Raw genomic sequence first — 25101 nt, 5'->3', positions numbered from 1 at the left:
CGTCTGCGATTGTTCTCAACACCCCTCCCCCACCCCACCCCGTGTGTCTGTTTGTCACTTGCAGCTGAAGATGGAAAGAGCCAGGCGAAGGGGAGGCGGCGGCGGCCGCGGCCGCGGCGGCAAGAATGTAGGGGGCTCTGGCCTAAGCAAGAGTAGACTCTATCCCCAGGCCCAGCACTCCCACTACCCCCACTACGCGGCCTCAGCCACCCCTAATCAGGCTGGGGGTGCAGCCGAAATCCAGGAGCTGGCCTCCAAACGAGTGGACATCCAGAAAAAGAGGTTTTACCTAGACGTGAAGCAAAGCTCCCGGGGCCGGTTCCTAAAGATAGCTGAAGTCTGGATAGGGAGAGGCCGGCAGGACAATATCAGAAAGAGTAAACTGACTCTGTCCCTGTCTGTGGCAGCGGAGCTGAAGGACTGTCTAGGGGACTTCATCGAGCATTACGCCCACCTGGGCCTGAAAGGCCACCGACAGGAGCATGGCCACGGCAAAGAGCAAGCGTCCAGGAGGAGACAGAAGCACTCGGCACCCTCCCCACCAGTCTCTGTAGGGTCCGAAGAGCACCCTCATAGTGTCCTCAAAACAGACTACATAGAGAGGGACAATAGGAAATACTATCTAGACCTAAAGGAAAATCAGCGGGGTCGCTTCCTAAGAATTAGACAAACCATGATGCGGGGGACTGGCATGATAGGTTATTTTGGTCACAGTTTGGGCCAAGAACAGACTATTGTGCTCCCAGCACAAGGAATGATCGAGTTTCGTGATGCCTTGGTTCAGCTAATTGAAGACTATGGCGAAGGGGACATAGAAGAACGAAGAGGTGGAGATGATGACCCACTTGAACTCCCAGAGGGGACTTCTTTCAGAGTGGACAATAAAAGGTTCTACTTTGATGTGGGCTCTAATAAATATGGAATTTTCCTGAAGGTAAGTGAGGTGAGGCCACCTTACCGTAATACTATTACTGTTCCATTCAAAGCTTGGACAAGGTTTGGGGAGAATTTTATCAAGTATGAAGAAGAGATGAGGAAAATTTGCAACAGCCATAAAGAAAAGAGAATGGATGGCAGAAGGGCCAGTGGTGAAGAACAAGAATGCCTCGACTAGAGTGAATTTGAACTCCATCAGGCAAAATTTTAAATCATATAATTGGCTAAAAGTACTGATCCATAATCATTTGAAGAAGTTTTTCCTCTTTTTTGGCCCTTTGTTATTAGTAATACCTCTGGTAGTTTATACTTCAAGGAGTCTGATTCTCATGTTATACGTAGAACATTATAATTCTTATGGGAATTCCGATCTTCCCAGAGCTAAATAGTTTAGCTGCTTCAACTGCTCCAGACCATTGAAGTATGCAAATCAGCACAAAATGTGACATTCTGACCTTCTAAATACCATAACTAAGATTTACATTGCACTATGACATAATCCTGAAAAAGATACATATACTTAATATGGAAGTGTGAATTTCTATTTAACAAGTTCCCCAAAAAAGTATTCCATCCCTACTTCGTTAAAAGCTGCTAAGCTTACCTGTAGGGCAGTTACCACAGAAACAGAAATTGACCTCAAGTATAATACAAATATATTTATTTATAAAAGTACATGTAGAAATATATCAGTTGTTCATTGGATAACAGTATTAAACCATACCATTAAAGAGTCAAATCTTACAGCTACTACAGTATTCTATAATTTCAAATTTTGTGGTAACCCTGGAGTTTATAGTTGCCATATCAAAGCCGTGGGAGAGTTTTAATTGGTTGTTCTAAACTAGTTATAACCCTATCTTTACCTCTACTTACTGTACCATATATTTTTATTGACTTTCCGAAGTTTTAGGAATTACTTTTATGTCACTGTTGAGTGGGAGGCTTCATCCTATGGCTTTGCTATGGAAATCTTGGTGTTTTAGCCTTTCATGCTAATTTGAAGGTTGTGAGAGGTTTTTTGTTTTTTTTTCCCCCAAAATATATCGTGGACTCAAGGTGTTCTATTTTATGCTTCTTCTTTAGCACTCTTTCAGAGGGGTTGGTGCACCAGTTCACTGATACAAAAATACATCTGTAATAATACATTTTAGTAGCACTTTTGCAATTGCTACCGTTAAAACCGTGTCAACACTTCCAATATAAACCTGGCTTTTACAGGTATTTTAATTCCAGAAAAACAAACAAACAAACAAACAACTCTTTTTCTAAAAAGCATTTAGAATATAAATTTTCAGCCTGGGAAAATATTTTAGATTGGTTATAAACATATTTGAAAGGAAAATTCAAGCATTTTCCAAGGTGCTCTTTATGATACTTAAAAAGGTTTACTTTACACAAGACTCACCCAGTTACCTGCATTAAAAATTGCTTTCCAGGAAGTGCCACAGCAATTTTTCAACACCTAAGCAATTTTTAAACAAGTGGATATATTGTATATGTGTACCAACCCACCCTGTATTAACTGACTAGAATTTTATCTGTTGAGCTGCATTTTATTCTGATTGAAACTATTGTCTTTTATCTTGGCTTTATTCACCTCCCACACTATAAGTCCATATCATGTTTAAGAGCCAGACACTGATTTCAACCCCCAAATATAGCTCTCGTTTATGAGAGCTGGCTGCATGGATTGAGATCAGAATGTAGCTCTCCTTTTATATACCATAAGTAGTTCAAAATAATTTTAATAATTTTTTTCCTTCAGAAGTTTGTCCCCAAGTACATTTAAGTAAGGTCACTAAGAAAACGTTATGAGTTAAGAAAATAATATTACTGGCCTCTCTTATTTAAAAACAAGCAATCAATAACCCAGACATATATGCTGGTATTGGTTTTCAGATTGTATTTCACGTTTCCCCAAGTAGTATGAAGGAATCTCATTAGTTCATCATAAATGTGGACCATCTGGATTACTATGGAACAACCGAAGGTTGGAAGATAGTTGGAAATACTAGAGTTAATAGCACATGGTGGGTGTTGAGACTCTAAAAGTAGCAAGGATCTTTAAACAGTCCTAACTGTAAAATAACTATTGTAGACTTGATAAAAAGTAGCTTTTGGTATATGAAGGAGTGATGTGCACTTGAATTACTGTACTACTGATTGTTATTCCTGCCCATCATAGTGCCTATTAATAATTATCAACCTGTCAGATTTTGGCAAACTGGAGCTGTGCATGTTCCAGTATTCGAGTGTTCCTATCACTATTGCTATGACTGTATACTCTCTCTTAAAAACCTTCCCTCGTAAAATACTTATATCCATTAAGTCTAAATGATTTCTTTCTTGGTTTTTAGTCTGATAAGATTTGAGAGTGTGTGTCTATATACATACATACGTGTGTATATATACATATACACAATACATGTCAGACTTAACTATCTTTAATTCATTGTATATAAATATTAATTTTGCATTAATTGTTTAACTAAAGAATTAGTTAAGTAGCCAAATCTTCTACATTGTATGTATACTTCAAAGTTATTACCATCTCAAAGCTATAGATTGGTAGATGCATATATACCGGCAATTGAATATACTTTAGAATCACTAAGCCTTCTGCCAGTCCTTTTGTTTCACTTTTTTATATGTATTCATTGAAAAATGAAATGATGTTACAATTTTTTGATACTTAAAATTCCCAATTATTCATTAGCCATAATCAAATAAGATCCAGTTCAAAACTCTGGTATTAGGACATGTATTGCCATGTATCTTATAAAATAAGCTACTATTTTTATCTGTGCAATATACATTTTATTTATTGTCATTTGTAACATAAATGGAGCTGCAAGTGTACATGGTATTCTTCAAAATAATAGGATCCCTGCCTTGAAGACATTAAACTCTTAAGGCAACTGGATGTTAGAAGTCAAAAAATGAACATTCAAGTTAGTAACCAAAATTACTAGTTCATTGTATAATTCTAAAACACTGATGATGTTTGCACATAACCCAAGCATAATGTGGTATAGACTCAAAACTGTAATAATATAAGCTAATAGTATGAAATTTGGAAACGGGTTCCTCATAATAGTTGGCAGTGTGCTCCTAGCAATTGAAAGCAACACTAATCTGTTGCTTAATATGCAAAAGATGCAATGTATTATAAAAGTATTAAAAGTTCTGCCACATTTTATAATTTTCCTTGTTAAAACCCCAAACTGCCATGTCCCTTAAACTTGAGTCAAACACAAGCTTATTTGCACTAAAGAGCATGGCCAAAAAGTAAACGACAGGGTGGAAAAGCTAGTTGGAACCTCTTGAAATAATTGGTTCTAATGGGAGAATTTCACATTTGTCTATTTGAAAGCTATATGGTCCAGGCAGACAATCTGTCAGTTCACTAATTTAATAATGCACTTTACCTTTTGTATATAGAAGATGTACATTTATGCCACTTGAAAGGTGGGATGTGTTTCAATAACTATGTAGTTAGAATCTGTAGGGTGATCTCTTGCATGCAGATGTTTGTGTTGGAACTGCTATAATAACAAGTTTCCATTAAATCAGTGTAACAGAGAAGGGTAGAAGATGCTTTTGAAACAACTCCCAATACATTTAATGAACACTTAAAGTAGAGTTCATATTTGTATTCTTAAGAACTAAAATCAATGAAAAACTACTTCTAGCCCAGATTAGTATTACAGTTGAGACTATATCTAGTTGAGACTCCCCATAATACCCTGAAAGTTAATTTTGGGAATTTGTGCAGAAAAAAAATTTTTTAGTAATTCTGTTTCATTGTTGATGTGTGTTAAAACAACTAATGAAAAGACAGTACATGATACTGTGTAAGAATTAAAGGCATGGTTGGCTGATACAGTGTCATTAAGAAAACACCCAGACTAAAGAAATAAAGTTTCAAATTAAGAAAATGCGAAGAGCCTCAGAACCATTGCTAAAATCAATACAGTATTATTTCAAAATTTGCAGAACTAACTTTCACCAACCAAAAAGGGTATTGGGAGATTTAGTGTATCCTTTCATCCTAAAAACTTCCTGAGATGTACATTTGAAAACTAGATAATTGTTGCTTAATAATAGGTTGTATGTACTTTACTAAGAAACACTGTGTACTAACAATTCATCGAGAATATGCTATATTTACTGCATTCATTTTATATATATGGATAAGAATACATTATATATAATCATCCTATCTTAATATATTCATGTATTTATATTGTAATTTTGCAAATATTTTCAGTAAAATAAACATTTATCTGAGCTGCACAATTTGAAGAGGACGAAATTGGAATACACCCTCAGACACTCATTTTTACTAAGCAGCTACCATTGAAAGCTGGTGTATGTACTATCACTCCTTTAGATTTTGTTTTATGGTTTATTTTAATATCTAAGTGATTAGGACTTAATTTGAATTTTTAAGTGGCGTTCTGAAAATAATTTTTATAAACGTGAGATTTTTTTTCCCTGCTTATTTCAAAATGTCTTTCATTGGAACTATTTATAAAATCCTATTCCAAGCTTTATGTAAGGGCTTTGCTTAGTCACCACATAGTTTGAAGTCTGTGTTTACTAAAACACCAAACATCTTTGGCAGGATAAAAATCTAAAGTAAACCACAAAGAGAAGTTAAAATTGACCCTATGCCAACAGAATAACAGAGGTGTAATACTTATCACTGCCAAGTAAGATTCTTATAGTCCTTCTGAAGTTTCCTTAAAGATTTTTTGAATTTCACAAGTAACATGGCTAACGGCTAACCCATCACAGGAAGAAAATAAGGATATTAGTATGCTGTTGAGACAGACCATAGTCCACAGTGCTGTAGCGATGAGGTACAGGGAAAATGTGTTTTTCCCAATTTAAGGTCATGTGAAAGTTGAGTTTTTAACTCACGCTTACTGTCACAAAGTAAAGATACCAAAACTTATGTAGGTGGATCTTGGAAAAACAATATATGTATTAGTATATTTTCTTCTATAACGTTAAAAAAAAGTTTTTTTTCCTAATTTGACTTGTTTTTTAAAATTAAATTTATTTTGGTAGTTTTTAATCAATATTTTTGAATAGGGAAGACATGTATGGTACAAAATTTAAACGCTACGGTTAGGTAGACAGTGAAAAGTAACCGGTGTTACCGATTTCTTGCGTATCCTTCTAGAGTTACTCTGAATATACAAGCATATGTGTCTATACATATATTCTTTATAAACATACAAAGGAAAATATATACACTGTCCTGTGTATATGTCCTGGTAGTATCAGTTTTAGATCTGTCATTTTAAATGAATTTTTCCCCTTTTACTTAGATACCATACTTGTACTAGTTAACATAGCACTTAATTTGAATTATATTATTACACCAAGGGAACCTCAAGGAAATTTTGAATGAATCCCATTAATATTAACTTAAGATGCAAATATGTGTATATATTAATTTAAAGTGTATAAATATTTAATTTCCCTTCTCTGTCCCTAACCACCTTGCCCTTCCTGTCTTTCCCTGTTCCTTCTCTCAAAAGACTATTGGTCTTTTTCCTAAAGTAATACAGTTGAGGACTGGCAGGATATTAAACTATTTTACCAAGTGTTAGGTTAACTGTGTTCTCTAATGAAAAACACTGATATTTAAAGCTTTAATAAATTATTACTTAAGTTTTACTAATTCTTTTAATATCTTATTGTTATCCAAAGACCTTGCCATTATGAGAGCAAATAAGTAATGGAACTATAGTGAAAGGTTGTGCTATGACTGTTGAAATCTTTTGATTTGTTAACATGAGCTTTTATCTTTATTATGATGAGGTTATTAATGAATAATTCATTTAGCAACCTAGTCAAATCCAGTACTAAACAAAGGGGTAACACTAGTCCTGATTGTTTAAGGCATGGATTCCCCACTGAAGGACTCAGAGTCCATCAGATGTCTTTGGGACCAGAAGGGGTACTATGATGATTTGCGGAGAGAGTAAAAACTTTGGGGCTATAAGGTTACAAGTACAACTAAACCATCTCCATTCTCTGCTGGAAGAGTATTAAACAGTAAATTGTTTGAAAATAAAGTTAGCATAATGCTTTAATAGTTTTTAAAACCCCTCCCCCCCCCAAAATCAAAATCAAATTCTCTTCTCATTCATATCAAACATGTATATTTAAAGTCATTTTTCTAATAACCACCAAGAAAAAATTATCTGAAAAATTGAAAGTCACATGCTGGAACCTTAAAGGATATTATCTAGTTATAAATTAAATCAGAGGAAAAGATTATCTAGTTATAATTATCTAGTTATAAATTAAATCAGAGGAAAAGATCTAGTACTATTAGAAGTACTAGAATATGAGGGTTGAGGAGGAATTTTTTAATAGATTGGTATCTGTAAATTTTATGAAAATATTAAAAAGTTTTAAAAATTCAAGCACTGGTTTAAACATTAAAAATATATCTCCATAATTGGTGGCATAATTTCCTGTTTGTAAATGAGAGAGTTGTTAGAAGACAGGACCCTCTTAAATATATATTTTTAAAGCATAAAAAAGTGTTTATTTTAATGATGAATAACCCATCATCCTTTACAGAATCTATAACATTGGTAAAACTCTCCAGTATTTACTTGTTCAAGCTTAAAATGGTTTATAGGTATTGCTTCTTATTTAAGGAATGGGGTCAAAAAGAAGGTAAATTCTCCTGCAGGAACGAGTTTTGCTTAAAAAATTAGGAATTTCTCATCCTTAATCAAGGAGTTTCTCATGTTGGTGCTTTCAGGTAAATTGTGTTTTCCAAACTTTACCTTCTTTCAAATATTCTTTGTGAGAAATGTCTTACTAAGGCCAGTGACATCTACCAGTAAATAAAAACTTATTCATAATGAAATTAGTGCTGCTACAGTGAAGTGAATTTGTGATGTGAATGTAAAGGAAATACTTATTAATGAAATATACATTTTCTTCCTTTCTGTTGTTGGCTTTTTTCTAAGATTGTATAGGAGTTGTCTGCCCTCTCATTTCCCCCCTTATATAGTTTCTGTGTTATTCTATTCAAAGTGTTGATTGGTTTCCAGGAAATAATAGGCGTACATAAAAGGAAAAGTCATCCCTAAGAAAAATGTTCATAGTAGTTAAAAGTTAGACTTGCTCCCAAGTGTAAGATTAGGGGAAAAAATGCTTTTGTGGGCTTTTGTCTTTATCAAAATGGTGGTATAAATCTGTTTATTTGATCTGATTAAAGACAGAATTTCTTGTGAGATACCTATATTCAGAAATCCTTAGTGTCTTATTTTTCTTGGAGTAGTATAATACATACTCTTCAAGATTTTATTTATTATTTGTTGTGGATTTGATGAGGCTGTTGCCTAGAGCTAACAAATACACAAGGAAGAGAGAAGAGAAAGGTAGTGGTTTACTATTTTGTTTGCCTATAGCAAAAGAAATCAATATAACAAAATGGAAGAAATAAGACTTCTCAAGACCAAATCCCTATTTATTTAACCTTTAAAAGATCATTTGAGAAAGAATAATAAGACCTAATTCTTCCAGTGTAAGGCCTGACTCTCAGTAAACCATTTAACTTCAGTAGGATGGCTTCCTTTTATGAAACATGAACAAGATTGTGCTAGAAGCTAAGGTTCCCTCCTACTCTAAACTTCTAATAATATTCTGTATCAATGAAGTGTGAAAGAAAAAAACAGAATACCAGAATTGGAAAGTATAAGACAATCTGTATTAAAAACAAAATAATGCAGCAATCTGTGCTTATACCCAAAAGAACAGGAAGAAGTGGCAGTTTTATCACATGTATGTATCTCTTCAGCCACACAAAATGAAATTTTGTTCCTGGCCCTTCTTAAGATCAAACTGTTTACACTAACTGTACAATCATCCTATGCTTTAATTTTTTTATGGAAATACTTTTATTATCTGTATGAGGTCTTATTCTTTGGAAGCATTACTTGTTTCTACACATTCTGTAATCATTTCTTACATTCTGCATGACAAAAGAATTTTAAAAATTAACATCACACCCTGAAATGGCATTGTACCTGAAAGAACCTTAAATTACGTTGCTAAGTAATACACCACTGCTATCATTTCAGGGGCCCCTGAGAATCAAATACTACCTTTGACCTCTATTTCCTTGGTCTACTGAACGTATTACGTTAGAAATAATGATGTTTAACAAAGGAAATCAGGAAGGGCACTGAGCTGTGAACGATATGGTTCTACTTTAGAGGACCCGTAACTACTAGAGTGTGCAAAGATAAAACATCATAATGAGTTTGTTTGTTTTGTTTTTAGCCTTGAGAAACCACCAAGGTTGGTGATTGAAGGAGAAGAGAAGAACACATAAGGGTTTTTGTCCCAGATGCTTTACTTAGGCGCCCGAATCCTCCAGTATACAGTGCCACCACTGTCAATAGATCAAATGGAAAAGAGTGACACCTTTCTCCCTAGACCTCTCCTTCTGGTGCCCATTGGTTTATCAGAGACCGTGCTTAAGAGTTACCAAAGTGTATTTTGAAGTGTGTATACACATGTGTATTTCATTAATTTCAAAAATCTCTGTGCATATAAAATTCCATTGCAGAAATAGTCCATATGATAAAGCAGCCTTTAAGCCTGGTGGTGCTTTGCAATAGCAATCTTGTTGGTCAGTTCGCAACAAATTCTGTTGAGAGTGGATTGCCTGTTGTTAGAAATTTTTTTTCTCCTCCCTCTTCTCAATATAGCAGGTACATTTTAGGTTCTTCGCGGTTTCTTCTTCAATGCTGTTTGAAAGCTAAGTGGGATATGAGAGAACGGTTTAGTTGGCAGTTATTTGCCCTTGCCGTTTTGTAGAAATTGTCCCTATCTTCCCATTCAAACATTCTGAGCACCAATACCAAAAGATCATACATAAGTGCCAAAACTACCCATAAAATAAAACAACAGAACCATTAAGATAATAATTTAGGGGATGCCTGGGTGGCTCAGTCAGTTAAGCGTCCGACTTTGGCTCAGGTCATGATTTCACAGTTGGTGAGTTCGAGCCCCACATCGGGCTCTGTGCTGACAGCTCAGAGCCTGGAGCCTGTTTCAGATTCTATGTGTGTCCCCCCCCCCCCACACACACACCCCCCCCCCCCCGTCTGCGCCTCCCCTGCTTGTGCTCTCTCTCGCTCTCTCGAAAATAAACGTTAAAAAAAATTTTTAAGATAATTTAGGAATAAGGATAAGGATATGTACAAGACACCTAGATATAAAAAAATTCCTTATCATTTGCTAATTTGCTTCAGAAACTGCTGTATTTTATTTCTAGGTGTTTCAGACTAGCAATGTGGTTTATACCAATGGTTGACAGTCTAGAATTTCAATAGAACAAAATAATTTGAAAGTTCAGGTGAATTTATTATGGAATTTTATCTATTGCTGTTCTCCTTAAAGGTTAAACCATGCTATAATCATTTTAAAAAATAGAATTTTAAAATGTCCTCCCTTCTTTTACCCCCCTGTCATAGTAAGAACATTAATTTCTCCCAATACCAACACAGCTCCTCTCCATCCTATTTATTTGTTTAGATGACAACTGAAACACAATAAAGACTGAAAAAATTGCCCTATGAACTAGATCTATAGACTCAGAAAGGACTGCTACTTAACTAATATCAATACTGTTACCGTATTTCTGTACAGGAATTTAGTATGAATAGAAACATCTCACTTGGGAAGATATGGACTGAAAGGTCAGTTATTCCAACTTTTCAGTATACACTGTATCTTCAGGAAATACTTTGACTAGCACGATTGACAAGTAATTTCAGAAACGAATGTAGCCTCTAGGAAAATTGCACCATGACCATTTTTAAAGAGAAGGTGGTAACAAAAGAAAGAGGCAATCTTATTAGTATTAACAACCATTACTTATTGAATACCTACCATATATTAAACATTGCTGAACCCCTGTAACTATTCTACTTATAACAACCCTATTGTCACCATTTTTTTTTATCATCACCATTTTAATATGATTTTCCAGAGATTTTCAAAACTGGTTCAGTATTTCAGAACTAATGTATTTGAACCCAAATTGACACCAAGCCAAAGACTGTGTTCATTCAATTAGGCCGAACTATCTTTAAGACTTACTCCAAAATCTAACCCCCTGACTAATATAGCACAGTCTACCCCCATGTATTACTGGTAAATCTGCCTCAGATTACGAGGAATTATTTTATCCCAAACTAATCCCCATATATGGGGCTAGTACCACCAAGAGACACTGCTTATATAAGTGTTCATCTAGTTTGTTAAAGTTCAGTGCTATTAAATACAACTTATATGATCTTTATGGATTGAACCTCTAGTCTCAACCGTTTTAAATAAATGTCTATTTTGGAAAGAGATCACATGACAATATAGATGAATCATCCCAATTTAACCCTTAAGTGCAGAGAGAAGACAAATTACTATTTACTGTGGATCTACTATTTCATTTTCATGACCCGAAATCAACTGGTCATGTTGAATTGATCTGGAAACAAGTCGTGTCAATATCAGTGAAAAGTTTATTGTTTTTTGAAACTCTTTTTACCAACTTACTCTTCCTATATCACTCCACTGATTTTCGTATTTCGTTACCAAGTCTCCCCTTCTTTTCCATATCCCCAGCAGAGGAAACTGAACTGACCCTATTTACAGACACATATTTTCCTCTGTTGCTCCAGGCCAGTGGTTTTCAAATTTTGGTTTGATTGAGAATCAACCAGAGGGCTTGTTAAAACAGATTGCTGGCCCCGCTTCCTGGGTTGAGTCTGTTGGCCTGGTGTGGTGAGGAGGGGACCAAACATTTGCATTTCTGACACATTCCCAGGTAAGCTGATGCTGCTGCCTTGGGGACCACATTTTAAGAACCATAGCTGCAGGTTGATGTGATCTTACCTTAGCTACAAAAGACAGGGAAGGAGAAATGTGGTCATAACAACTGTAAGATCTTGGTAAAAAGAAGTCTCCGTGCTATTCATTCAGCCTTGAGAAATTTACAAATCTAAAATAATATTTTTTATCAATTGACTAGACTTTGAGTAAAAATCATTTCTTCTCTCTTTATCCTGTCATGACATTTAATAAATTTTCTTCTGATTTTTTGACAACTATCTTGAGATAACTCTGATAGGAACTAATAATTAGGAATTCTTATATGAAAAGCCTAGCATTCAAATTTATGGAGACTGAAACGTTTTTTAATTTATCAAATAGCTGGTATATAAATCTTAGTAATGGAAAGTAAATAATTTCTATACTCAATGGTTACTAATACAACTGTTAGGAAATATTAAACATTAGGACTTGAAGGGACCTTAGTTTAGTCCCTCAATTTTACATTTTGTGGGGCGCCTGGGTGGCGCAGTCGGTTAAGTGTCCGACTTCAGCCAGGTCACGATCTCGCGGTCCGTGAGTTCGAGCCCCGCGTCGGGCTCTGGGCTGATGGCTCAGAGCCTGGAGCCTGTTTCCGATTCTGTGTCTCCCTCTCTCTCTGCCCCTCCCCCGTTCATGCTCTGTCTCTCTCTGTCCCAAAAAATAAATAAATGTTGAAAAAAAAATTAAAAAAAAAAAAAATTTTACATTTTGTGACATGTATCATGTAGCTCAAATGGTTCATAATTAGTAAAATAAGCCAAGTAAGTAAACAGAAAATAAAGGCTAAAGGTTAAAATGCCAATTGTCTCTTAAGATATATAAGCGATAAGAAATATACTAATTTCTTTTAAATGCATATATTTTTATCATCTTCCTATGTCTTATCTATGTGTGTAGGATAGAGGAGCTATAGATATATACTGTAATGTATTTATGGTACTTTTAGTGGTACCCATTGATTTAAATTTAGAGAAACTTCTGGATGCTCATTGAGCATATTTGAAAACATAACCAACATACTTAAAAATAATTTATATTGTGCTTGCTAACCTGTGGACATTCTATAATTAATGTATTGATCAAAATTAATAAAACAATATTTTATATAAGTCTATATAATTAATATCTATGATATAACCTTACTAGCTGTCATTCTAATGGATCATGCTTTATCAGAAATACCAAATCATTCATATATAGACATTTGGCAGTTCTGCAAGTTCATTAACTTCTGTTTCCAACTACTACCCCTTTGATGATTAGTACTCCAGAACAATGAATGAATTCCTAATTGTGAAAAAGATGAACATAACAGAGATAGTCACCAAGTCAAAAGGATTATTATAGGCTGTATAATGTATTTTTAAAATTCTGTGTCCTGTTGTATTATAGCTACAATTTAAATTTTAGGTTAAAAAATTTATGTCTTATTATTTGAGTCAGCTTCAGACAAAATAGATTTATAGGAAATTTCAGCTCGACATGAGGGCCACCTTTAAGAAGTAGTGTTCCTTCCCTGTTGCTGAAATTATTGAAGGCAGAGAATAGACATGCACTTAGTTTAGGATGCATAAAGGGAATTAATAAATCAAGAAAAAAATGGATTGTTATTACCTTGAAGATTCTTTTCAACTCTGAGAGAATTTCTTGGGAATACTGGGAACTTTTGTTTTCAGGTCTTTTATTAATTTATCACATTGGATAAAGAAGCGTGATTTCAATTTTTCTAGTATTATTCTGAAAACATGTTAAGAAAAAAAATGACTTCCTCCTACCCCTTGTTATTGCAAAACAACATAAAAGACATTTTCAAATTTTCATGAGCTGTACTAATTAAATGAATTAGTTAAGATAGGTTTCATGAGATTTGCCCCTCAAAATTAAGTCTAGCTTTTATGATTTTCATAAGAAACTTTTTACTTTTAGTCTTTTTTTTTCCCCAGAAACAGCCATATGAAGGAATGTACTTGGTACTTATGTGGCTATTTCAAAAGTACCTGTTACAGGTTTATTTGGGAAGACATAAGTGATGGTACAGTAAATTGGATAACCAAATTATTGCATATTATGAGGTTTTTCTTCATAAAAGTCTAGATTAAATTCTCTTTAAAGATTGAAGCAATAAAATATTTCCATTCTCTATTTTTTCTTGCACTTCTAATTTAAGATGAAAAGAAACAACAAAATTCTCTATTTCCTCTTAAGTTTTCTGTATTAAAGAACAAGATTCTAAGTAAGTTGATTATTGCTGCAAATAATATGTGTGATTTTCTCCTGGAGATTTTCAAGGCTTTGCATAGGGCAAAAGGTTAGCTGTGGCAATAATATCTAAATTCAGGGATCTGGCATGAATCAATATGAAACTCGATTCTCACTTGCAGGGTCCATTTTTTCTTGTCACTCCTTCCAGGCATCTTATGCTTTCTCATGACACTGTAACATTTCCAAATTTCAGTGGACAAATAATTAAAATTTTTTTTAATGTTTGTTTATTTTTGAGACAGAGAGAAACAGAGCATGAACAGGGGAGGGTCAGAGAGAGAGGGAGACCCAGAATCTGAAGCAGGCTCCAGGCTCTGAGCTGTCAGTACAGAGCCTGATGCAGGGCTCAAACTCAGGAACTGTGAGATCATGACCTGAGCCAAAGTCGGAAGCTCAACCAACTGAGCCACCCAGGCGCCCCAGTGTACACAGCATATTTAAAATGTAGGTTCTGGTCCCTGCCCCCAGAGATTATGATTTGGTTGATCCAGAGTGGGGTTCAGAAATTGGCTTTTTAATCTTGCTCTTTCTGAATGGTGTGGGGGCCATTCTTTGTCATGGCCTTAGACTTGCATTCTTTCTTCCACATCATCTTTCCAGCTGGAATTGTTTAGGTTTTAATACTGTCAGCCAAAACGATTTTTTGGTTATCCTATTAACAACTAATATCTAGGGCCCACTTTAAACACAGAGAGGCTAAATACATAAACCCAAATATTTAAGATGTCGTACTATCATATTGTCTAGCTTTCTGGGCAATGATCGCTGGGAATGCTAGTTTCTCCCCCACCTCCAATGTTCAAATTCAAACTACTTGACATGTAACCACTAGTTACATATTCCCCAGATGTCAAAACCAAAATATTCTGTCTTTCCAGCCTGAGTTAAGTACATAGGTGATTTGTCTTTCACCTTTCATAAGATGACCCTCTAAGTCTCAAAAATGACCTTTCCCAATTTTCTTTTTTAAATATAAACTTACAATTTATTAGGAGTACACAAAAATATCCTTAATCAGTCTGAATACCTCACTTTTCTGGTCTAGTTCAATTTTTTTTTATTGTGGCTTAAAAAGCACATAACATAAAATTTACCATCTTAACCATTTCTAATATGCAGTTCATTAGTGTTAAGTACATTCACCTTGTTGTACCACCAATGTCCAGAACTTTTTTGTCTTGCAAAACTGAAACTCTAAGCCCATTGAAAAACTGTCTAATTCCTCCACCCCATCCCCTGGCAACCACCAGTGTACTTTTTTCTCTTTTTTAAAATAAGCAAGATATTTGCTTAAACCTTCGCCCATCCATAGTGGATTGGTTTATGGCTATTGATTATTGCTACTTAGCTCTCCAGGTATGATACATATATCCTGTGTTGTTATAATTCTCACATGTAAAAAGGTTTACAATTGCAAAGCAATTGTGCTTATATTTATTAAGCAATCCTTAGAATCTTTGGGTGGCTGCAAATGAAGTATATTTGGTCCTGGAAACTTTCCTCTGAGTTACAAGGAAGAGTAACCTTTATTGCTCATGAGACCTAGGGTATTCCAGAGGGACAGTTTTTGTATATTTGTTTGTTTGTTTGTTTGTTTGTTTGTTGAAGGTGTGAGGTTAGAATTACCAAGGAAATTAAATCATGGAATTTCTGTAGATTTTTCCTATGTACATTCTAGGATTTTCTCATTACTTACAAAGTTGATTAGAAATTTTTCTGGAATTTGGCAGAATTAATGTTCACCAAATGCTTTCAAAATCTTTGCTGAGTACAATATGAAACTTTACCTCTAAGCAGCTTCATTAGAAATATAATCTGGGAGAAATAGGCATATATAAAAATGCATTTCTGCAAATGGATGTTTCAAATGCTAGTTCAGGAATCATTGGCAATAAGAAAAACCCAAACCCAAGAAACATTCTTAAAATTCTTATTTTTTAAGTTTTTTAAAATTCTTCTTCCTCTGTTATTAAAATTTTCTAAAGAAATGAATAAAGTTTTAAATCCTATAAGCAATCTCCATCTAAATAAACAGAAATACTATAATTATGAGTATTATGCTGGATTTTAACATGGAAAAAATGTGCCTGTTCTTGGCCTAAATTATCTTGGAACTAACACAAAAACCAGTTGATAGTGATTCTTGGATAATGATAACCGAATCGTTCTTCGTTTTATGAATTTAACAATTCATAATATGAGTGTATATGATTTTTTCAGACAAATGCTATTTATTTACAGCAATTTTAAATAATTTCATAATTTTTGTACACCCAGATATTTCTTTAATGATCTATTGCAACATACTGATGATATTTACTTCAAAGAAAATTCTTTAAAATTGAATCTCATTATTTCCTTGAGCTCCACTATAAAATTAGAAATGTTTTCTTTTGTTTTTGTTTCTGCTTTTTTTTTTTTTTAGAAATGTTTTCTCAATACGAGGAAAAATTTTTGAGTTGAAAATATTTAGTGAAAGAGTTGTAATGCATCTGGTTCAGTAACATAGTAAGCAATTACTCTTTTTCCTTTCCCCCATCACTATTTAAGATCTTTCTTCGTTGCTCACCATGACCACCCCAATATCACAGAAATTCGTTTCATGCCACGCAATTCTCAAAGGCACACACTGCCAACAACCTAGAACTTAACCTCTCCTCTAACGTCTCTAACATAAGCTAGGCACTAATATTTTGTCAGTAAGACTCTGTATCTAATATAGTAAAACCTTCAGCCTGAAAATTCCCCAAGTTCTGAGCATTTTTTGACAATTATTTACATACTTTATCAATTATAATATTAAATTTACTTTGAATAAAGAATGCCTATTGGATTTATAATAACTGAAGCTAATTTGCATTATTGTTCTCCAAGCATTATTAAACTCTACTCCTATTTAAGGAATCCTTCAGGTCATTAACTTATTATGTGCAATTTGGTTTGTTAATCACCATTTACTGTTTGACTTATTTTTTTTAAAAGACCCAAATATTACATTTAATGACATATCAAGCTGGGATTCAAGCAGTACCTTCTGTTAAAGTGATTTGCTTCTGTCTTCAGATTATACTACATAACATCTACATTTTATTTGATGGAAATTTTTTATAGTTTATATGGAAAAAAATCAATCTTAGTTAAACCCAGAATTTGATTCCTACATTAGATTTTCAATAATTTAATTCTAAATTATTAGTTTTAAAACTTCTGTCACAAAATGACTATAAAATGAATGTCATTGCCAAATTACTCACTACATCTGTGCTATAATTAATAAAGTCCCCCTCCCCCAATTTATTCATATTACTCAGACTATTATTTCAAGCATTCATGGAATTTTAAGAATCCTAAGGTCTCACCTTTTCCCTCCCGTTGTGCAGCAGTGTGGTATAGAGGTCAGGGCTCTGTGTTAGAAGCCCTGACTCTGGGCCTTGTAGCTGGCCCAGGGGGAGGCATTTAACCTCTGTGGGCCCCAGCTTGTTTACTCCTCACTTGTGGGGATTGGCTCATAACAGGTGATTCCTAAGAACCTTTCAATTTCTATATCCCTGCAGTCATAAAAACTCCGATTACAGTTATCTTCAATTTCTTTCTTTAGTGTATTTTTCTCCGCATCGTCTTTGTTTCATCTGGCATTTATTGACCATCCATTCCTCCTTGGCATCCTTCACATTTAGATATGGTTGCTTCAGTGAAGTATTTCAGTGCACTGTTCCCCTGTCTGATTTGCCCAATCCCCCTTTTTTATTAAGTTTAAGACCAGAGACTGTTTCTTCCTCTTTTCTTTTCCCCTCCATACCTAGCACTGTGCTGATTGCTTAAATCATCTCTCTTCACTTAATCACCACTGATCCTGTTCCTGCTTTGCCTTTGAAATCTCCTTGCTTCAAGATCACAGTACTTCACAGACAAATCAAAATGGCGACAAGTATGAATGAAAGCAATAACTTTAAAACCTGATAAATACTATGTCAAGGACTGACTCACAGGTTAAGATACAGTAGAATATGGGACCTTTTGTTTCCTGCACCTCCTAAATTTCACTTCAGAAATATTCTTTCCCTTGTTCAATAGATAAATGATCCTGTTCTTTTCACTCATGGATGTTGAGTGGCTACCTTGTTCCAGGAGCTATGCTAGGGGCTAAAGATCCAAGAATTTACAAAAGAAAAATATGCCACTGCTATTAGCTTTAAGTGTGCCATGTCCAAAATTGTTTGATTCAGAGCAGCTTTTGGAAGCCAATTGAACTTTCATATTTTTCATTCAACGGATATTCATCTGATTATCTGCCATGTGCTAAGCAGTGTGTTGGTATGTATGAGAAGCGTGTTTGAAGCATTATAAAATGCCAAATATTATTTTCCCTTTAACAATTTATCCTTTAAATATGATTTAATTATCTACATCCTGTTATAATGCTCAAAATATATTTCACTGATGCAGATTTAGAGAATAGCACTGTTTTAAATAATAATTTTGTCTTATCCATTCCAAATCTCTTTTGATGTCCAAGGATGAAAATGATTGTGTTTCATCTCATGTGATTACTGTATTCAAGGTAATGATTTCCTAAATTCTAGGTTGGAGATGAATGTGAAGCCCCATGCAGGTTCATCATAAAAGACTGCTGTGGTTTCTGTGTGTGCATGGGGGACTGAGGTGGGGAGAGGTGGAGGAAGACAAGAAGTAGTAAACATCATATCCTATATTTGCCCTCCCTGCTCTAGGCTTTAGTATTTAACCTCACTTTAATTTTATTTCACTCTCTTTGCACATACAATATCTTCACAAACTCCTTTTCTCTCCATATGTCTGGATTTACAAAAACCCATCAGTGTTCCCAGCTACGAATCTCACCAATATCTTAGCCAAGTGAAATGAGCCTGATTCTACTGTTACTGTGTTGGTAAATCAGAAACTATAATCATTTTCAGTAGATACATTGCAAAGAAGAGTCACTAATGGATAAATTCAACTAGCTACTGATACAAAAGATTCATTCGTCCTCAAAGTTTTTCCATAACTGGAATTTCTAATTAAATTAAATGTAAAAAGAATATGGAATTTCAATTACAATAATTTGCATATAATTTCACATATTTTTAAAAGATCCTTCACATATTGTATCTCATTTCATCCTGATGAGAATACTGATTTAGATTAGTTTTGTTCATTATCTCTAACCTCAGTTAACAGATGAAGAAAACAGGACCTGGCAGGTTTAAATGATTTACTATGTCACTTAGCAATCTAATAAAATTCCAAGGTTTATAAAGAGCCCACTTCTCACTGCAGCCTTCTTAAGAAACATTATAGAAATTTTAAATGGTAAACTTGAAATCACAATTTGGTAAAATTAAGCACATGTTTTTACAGATAATTTAAATAGTTTTTTATTATAATTGACATACAATATTACATTGGTTTCAAGGGTACAAGAGAGTAATTCAGTATTTTTATACATTACAAAATGATCACTACAGTAGGTCTAGTTACCATCTGTCACAATACAAAGTTATTACAATACTACTGACTATATCCCCTCTGCTGTACATCACATCCCCAAAATGTATTTATTTTATAACTGGAAGTTAATTCCCTTCACCTGTTTCACCCATCTGCCTTCCCCCTTACCCTTTGGCAACCACCAGTTTATTCTCTGTATCTATGTGTCTGTTTCTGTTTTGTTTGTTCATTTGTTTTTTAGATTCCACATATAAGTGAAATCATATGGTATTTGTCTTTCTGTGACATATTTCATTTAGCATAATACCCTCCAGGTCCATCCATGTTATCACAAATGGCAATATTTCATTCTATTTTATGGCTGAGTAATATTCCATTATATACATATCACATCTTCTTTGTCCATTTATCTATCGATGGAACACTTAGGTTGCTTCCATACCTTGGCTACTGTAAATAATGCTGCAGTGAATATAAGGGAAACATATCTTTTTAAATATTTTTGTTTTCTTCAGATAAATATCCTGATGTAGAATTGCTGGATCATGTGGTATTTCTATTTTTAATTTTTTGAGGCACCTCCATATAGTTTTCCATAGGTGTTGCACCAATTTATATTCCCACCACTGTGCACAAGAGTTGCCTTTTCTCCATGTCCTCACCAATACTTGTTACTTCTTGTCTTTTTGATAATGGCCATTCTGACAGGTGTGAGGTGAGATCTCATTGTGATTTTGATTTGCATTTCCCTGATCATTAGTGATGTTGAGCATCTTTTCGTGTGTATGTTGGTCATCTGCATGTCTTGTTTGGAAAAATGTCTGTTCAGGTCCTCACCCATCTTTTAATCAGATTGTTTCTTTTGTGTTGTTGTTATTGAGTTGTATGAGTTCTTTATATGTTTTAGTTGTCAACCCCTTAACAGATACATAATTTGCAAGTATCTTCTCCCATTCAGTAGTAGGCCTTTTCATTTTGTTGGTGGTTTCCTTCACTGTGCAAAAGTTTTTTTAGTTTGATGTAGCTCAAATTATTTGTCTTTGCTTTTGTTGCTCTTGCCTAAGAAGACATATCCAAAAAAATATTGCTTAGACAAATGTCAAAGAGCTCATTGCATGTTTTCTTCTAGAAGTTTTACGATTTCAGGTCTTGTATTTAAATCTGTAATTCATTTTGAGTTTATTTTGTATATGGTGTAAAAACGTGGTCCAGTTTCATTCCTATGTATGTATCTGTCCAGTTTTCCCAACACTATTTATTGAAAAGACTGTCTTTCCCTCATTGTATATTCTGTTTCCTTTGTCATAGATTAATTGACCATTGACCACAGGTTTATTTCTGCGTTCTCTGTTTTGTTTGTCTGTTTTTGTGCCAGTAACATCCTGTTTTGATTACTATAGCTCTGTAGTATATCTTGAAATCTAGGATTGTAATACCTCCAGCTTTGTTCTTGTTTCTCAAGATTACTTTGGCTATTCAGAGTCTTTTGGGGTTCCATGCAAATTTCAGAATTATTTGTTCTGGTTCTGTGAATTAGGCACATTTTTTTTAATTTAAATTTTAGTTAGTTAACATACTCCTGAAATATTGGTTTCAGGAGTAGAATTCAGTGATTCATCACTTACATATGACACCCAGTGCTCATCACAACAAGTGCCCTCCTTAGTACCCATCACCCATCTAGCCCATCTCCTACTCTCTGTCAACTCATAGTTTATTCTCTACCATTAAGAGTCTCTTGTGGTTTGTTTCCCTCTCTTCTCTTTTTCCCCCTTCCCATATGTTCATCTGTTTTGTTTGTTAAATTCCACATGTGAGTGAAATCATATGGTATTTGTCTTTCTCTGACTGACTTATTTCACTTATCATAATACATTCTTGCTCCATCCACATCATTGCAAATGGCAAGATCTCATTCTTTTGATGGCTGAGTAATATTCCATTGTATATATATACCACATCTTCTTTACCATTCATCAGTTGATGGACATTTGGGTTCTCTCCATAGTTTGGCTCTTGTTGATAATGCTGCTATAAACATCGAGGTGCATGTGTCCTTTCGAATCAGTATTTTTGTATCCTTTGAGTAAATACCCAGTAGTGCAATTGCTGGATCGTAGGGTAGTTCTGTTTTTAGTTTCCTGAGGAACCTCCATACTGTTTTCCAGAGTGGCTGCACCAGTTTGCATTCCCACCAACAGAAGCAGATGCTTTTATAACTAATTTAAATAGTTTTTTGAAATGCATTCTACACATTTTTCTGTTTTCATCACATCTTTAGGCTCAATTCTGCACTCAGTATTCTGAGTTTTGGCCCTGGCAGAAGGCATATCAAATCATATTTTGGTAATCAATATACACAAGTCATTTGCCTAGATTCAGCCTTTTTTCCTCTTTTGACCATCACTATTTTTTAATCTATTTCCTGAGCTCCCACCTTAGTGAACCTTCCAGAACTTGATCCTAATGACTAGAATACAGATCCCTAGCTGTCTTGTCATCACAAATCTTGTCATGGCACCTGCATTGATTGCAGTGTAGCCTTCAAAAAGTGTAATTTACAGAATTTAAGAAATAAAAATACTTCTTTTTCACAGTCAGTTCAGTAAACAATTAAAAAGCAACTAGAGAATTTTTTTCATAAACTCTTAGGAGCAAAGATAAATGACCCCATAATAATTTGAAAAGGATATTCTAAGTTTATATGAAATTAACTCAGGAACCTACATATTCTTCATTTACATCATTATCTGGTGATTATAGTTTTGTTTTGTTGTTATTGTTTGGTGTCCCTGCGGTGATTATAGTTGTTAACAATAGATTCTAGAGCACTGAAGTATCCTCATTCATACAAAATTTAATTATGCTCACTATATTGTATTCATTCAGTATTCAATAGGATTCAATTTCAATAGGATTAAAAAGTATTGTAGTTAAAGGTCTGTTGACTAGGAAATTCCATTAATAAATAACCTTGCTCCTGGCATTCTCAATTAACCATGGTTTTGCAGCATCACTGAGGAGTTAGGAGACTTGAGTTCTAAATTTTGCATGCAGATTGTATTTTTCTGTCCCTGAAATAGTTTCATATTAGCTCAATCTGCACAAATTATCACATAGTTCTTCATATAAAAAGATCAATATGCTTAAGATTATCAAGAAGGAGCTTAATAGAAGTTCCACTTCTGCTTTTTGTTAGGAGAGGAATAAAACAACAATAACTTTAAACCATTCCCTTTGTCCCTATAAGTAATGGCAGTAATTTTAGCTGTATCTCTAGGCTGTGGATTCCCCCAGAGTCATCGGGCAGTCTTTGTGGCCCCAGTGCAGACTTTGGCTGTACAGACTTTGACGTCAGCCAGTCCTGGGTTCAAGTCCAGATTCTGTCAATGTTGTGTAATTTGGGGAAAATTATATTAACTTTGTAGAGCTATTGTGAAAATTCATTCAATCAGCATTCAGCTTATACTTATTATAAACTGTTCTGGGGCAAATCTTCTTGGTCCAGAGGATGTACCAATAACAAAATAGATAAGATTTATTGTCCTCACAGAAACTATAGCCAACCAGAATTCTCTTTAAAAAAACTGAAGCGATTAGCAAAGTTTCTATCACATAATAAGCATTTAATAAATACTAATAACATCATTATTAATTCTTCCCAACCCATAACATGGACAGTTCCCCAGAAAGTATAACAAAATTATGTAAAATTTGGGGTGCCTGGGTGGCTCATTTGGTTAAGCGTCTGACTTTGGCTCAGGTAATGATCTCACAGTTCGTGAGTTCGAGCCCCCCATCAGGCTCTGTGTGGACAACTCAGAGCCTGGAACCTGCTTCAGATTGTGTCTCCCTCTCTCTGTCCCTCCCCTGCTGGCACTCTGTCTCTCTCTCTCTCTCTCTCTCTCTCTCTCTCTCAAAAATGAGTGAACATTAAAAAAAATTAGAAGGGAGCCTCCTTTTACCACAAAAACTCTCGGTTATAGCAGTAGTCATAATCTCTTGAAGCTAGTTATAATCTCTTGAAGCTATTGCCAGTCAAATATAAAAGTGCACAACTATGTAGGCAGAAATTTCTTGGACAGGAAACAAAAGGCACTGACTTTTATAAAAAAAAATTAAGAATTAATGCTTCACCAAAATTAAAAATTTGTTTATCAAAAGACCATTAAGAAACTAAATAAACTATCCACTGGCTGGGAAATATCAAAGCATAATTGTATTGCTGGTGAGAATCAATACAGCTTTGTTTCATTTTTTTAATAGAATGATCATGGGGTGCCTGGCTGGCTCAGTTGGAGAGCGTACAACTCTTGATCTCAGGGTTGTAAGTTTGAGCCCCATGTTGGGTGTAGAGATTGCTTAAAAATAAAATATTTTTTTAAAAGATGGTCATTAGTTTGCATGATTTGGGGATCAATGACCCCACTTCTGAAAGGATTATATTCACCTGTTTACTTAGTGACTTGACAATTTAAGATTTTCTTGTCTAAATCTGCCTTTAACTTTAATTTTTTTTTTCTACCAGAAAGAGTCTTTGGAATCATGCCACACCCTGATTTTATAACAGTGTGTGGTTTTTTCATAATCATCTAACCAGTCATTTCAGAACCAGAACTAGGTTTTAGTAAGTTGTCCTTCCACTACTCAGAGTCTACTTCTCTATTATTTTGCTTGCAAATCAGTAGGAGATAGTATGTGGACTTTATTCAGAATATTTATTTTCTTCTGTCAGCTGGAAGTGTTTTCACACTTGTTTACTTTAAAGTTGAAAACACTGCAGGATTATGGTTGTGGGTCATTTCTGACTGAAAAAAAAAATAGCTTTTCAATAGTTAATACATACTTTAACCCTTGGTTTCAGGATAGTAAAGGAGCCATTATAGTTACTGGCCTCAGTTACTGTCATAAAGAGGCTTCTACAGACCATCATCTTGATACTGAGCTTTTCTCATTTCATATAATCTTGAGCTATGTTCTTTCTATCTTCTAGCACTCGGTATTTTGTTTGTCTTTGGTACTTAATGAAACTCTAAATCTCTATCTCAGATATGTTTATGTAAAATGTCTCACAACTATCCATTCTATTAATTACAAAAGTTTTTATTGTTCAGTATAGAGAAGCAAACCATGTCCTTTAGCGTCATTAACTGAGTTTTTAAGGAAAATTCTATAGCCAAAAATCTAGGTTATATTCTATCAATTTGTTATTATTTCACAATTGTGTTGACTTTATATTTATGTGATTTTTACGTGAACAAAAGCAGTAGAAGCAATAATGACATGTGGTTTAGGGGTTTCAGAGCATTACTTGCTGTCTTTTACTAAGTAAATGTCTATGCTTTTCCTTTTCAATCATACTGAATTTTTAATGTGCAGTAAGAAGCCCCTGTGTGAGGTAAGAAATGGTAATCAAGGGAAACAAAAGCATTCATTCATTTATTCAACAAATACTGAGTTGCTCCCATAGGCCAGGCATTATGCTAGGGAAATTGCTTTTTTTTTTTTTTT

General features: G+C 34.4%; 1 protein-coding gene across 3 annotated transcripts in view; it reads left to right on the top strand.

The window, feature by feature from the left end:
• The window catches only part of PURG (purine rich element binding protein G), a 36954-nt gene that overhangs the window by 766 nt on the left and 11087 nt on the right, over positions 1-25101 (top strand). The window contains exons 2-3 of one of the 3 annotated variants that reach the window (XM_086703379.1): positions 65-934; positions 3170-3171. In XM_086703379.1, coding sequence (XP_086559505.1) covers positions 71-934; positions 3170-3171 — 866 coding nt within the window. In that variant the 5' untranslated portion in view covers positions 65-70. Of the gene's footprint in view, positions 1-64; positions 5239-25101 lie in introns of those variants that run through there. The other 2 variants (XM_086703378.1, XM_086703377.1) reach the window with 2 other exon arrangements.

The sequence above is a fragment of the Puma concolor genome, chromosome B1 (genome assembly GCF_028749965.1).
Source record: "Puma concolor isolate L17-30 chromosome B1, mPumCon1.1.hap2, whole genome shotgun sequence".
Classification (NCBI taxonomy): domain Eukaryota; kingdom Metazoa; phylum Chordata; class Mammalia; order Carnivora; family Felidae; genus Puma; species Puma concolor.
This window is presented reverse-complemented; position numbering and strand designations above follow the sequence as displayed.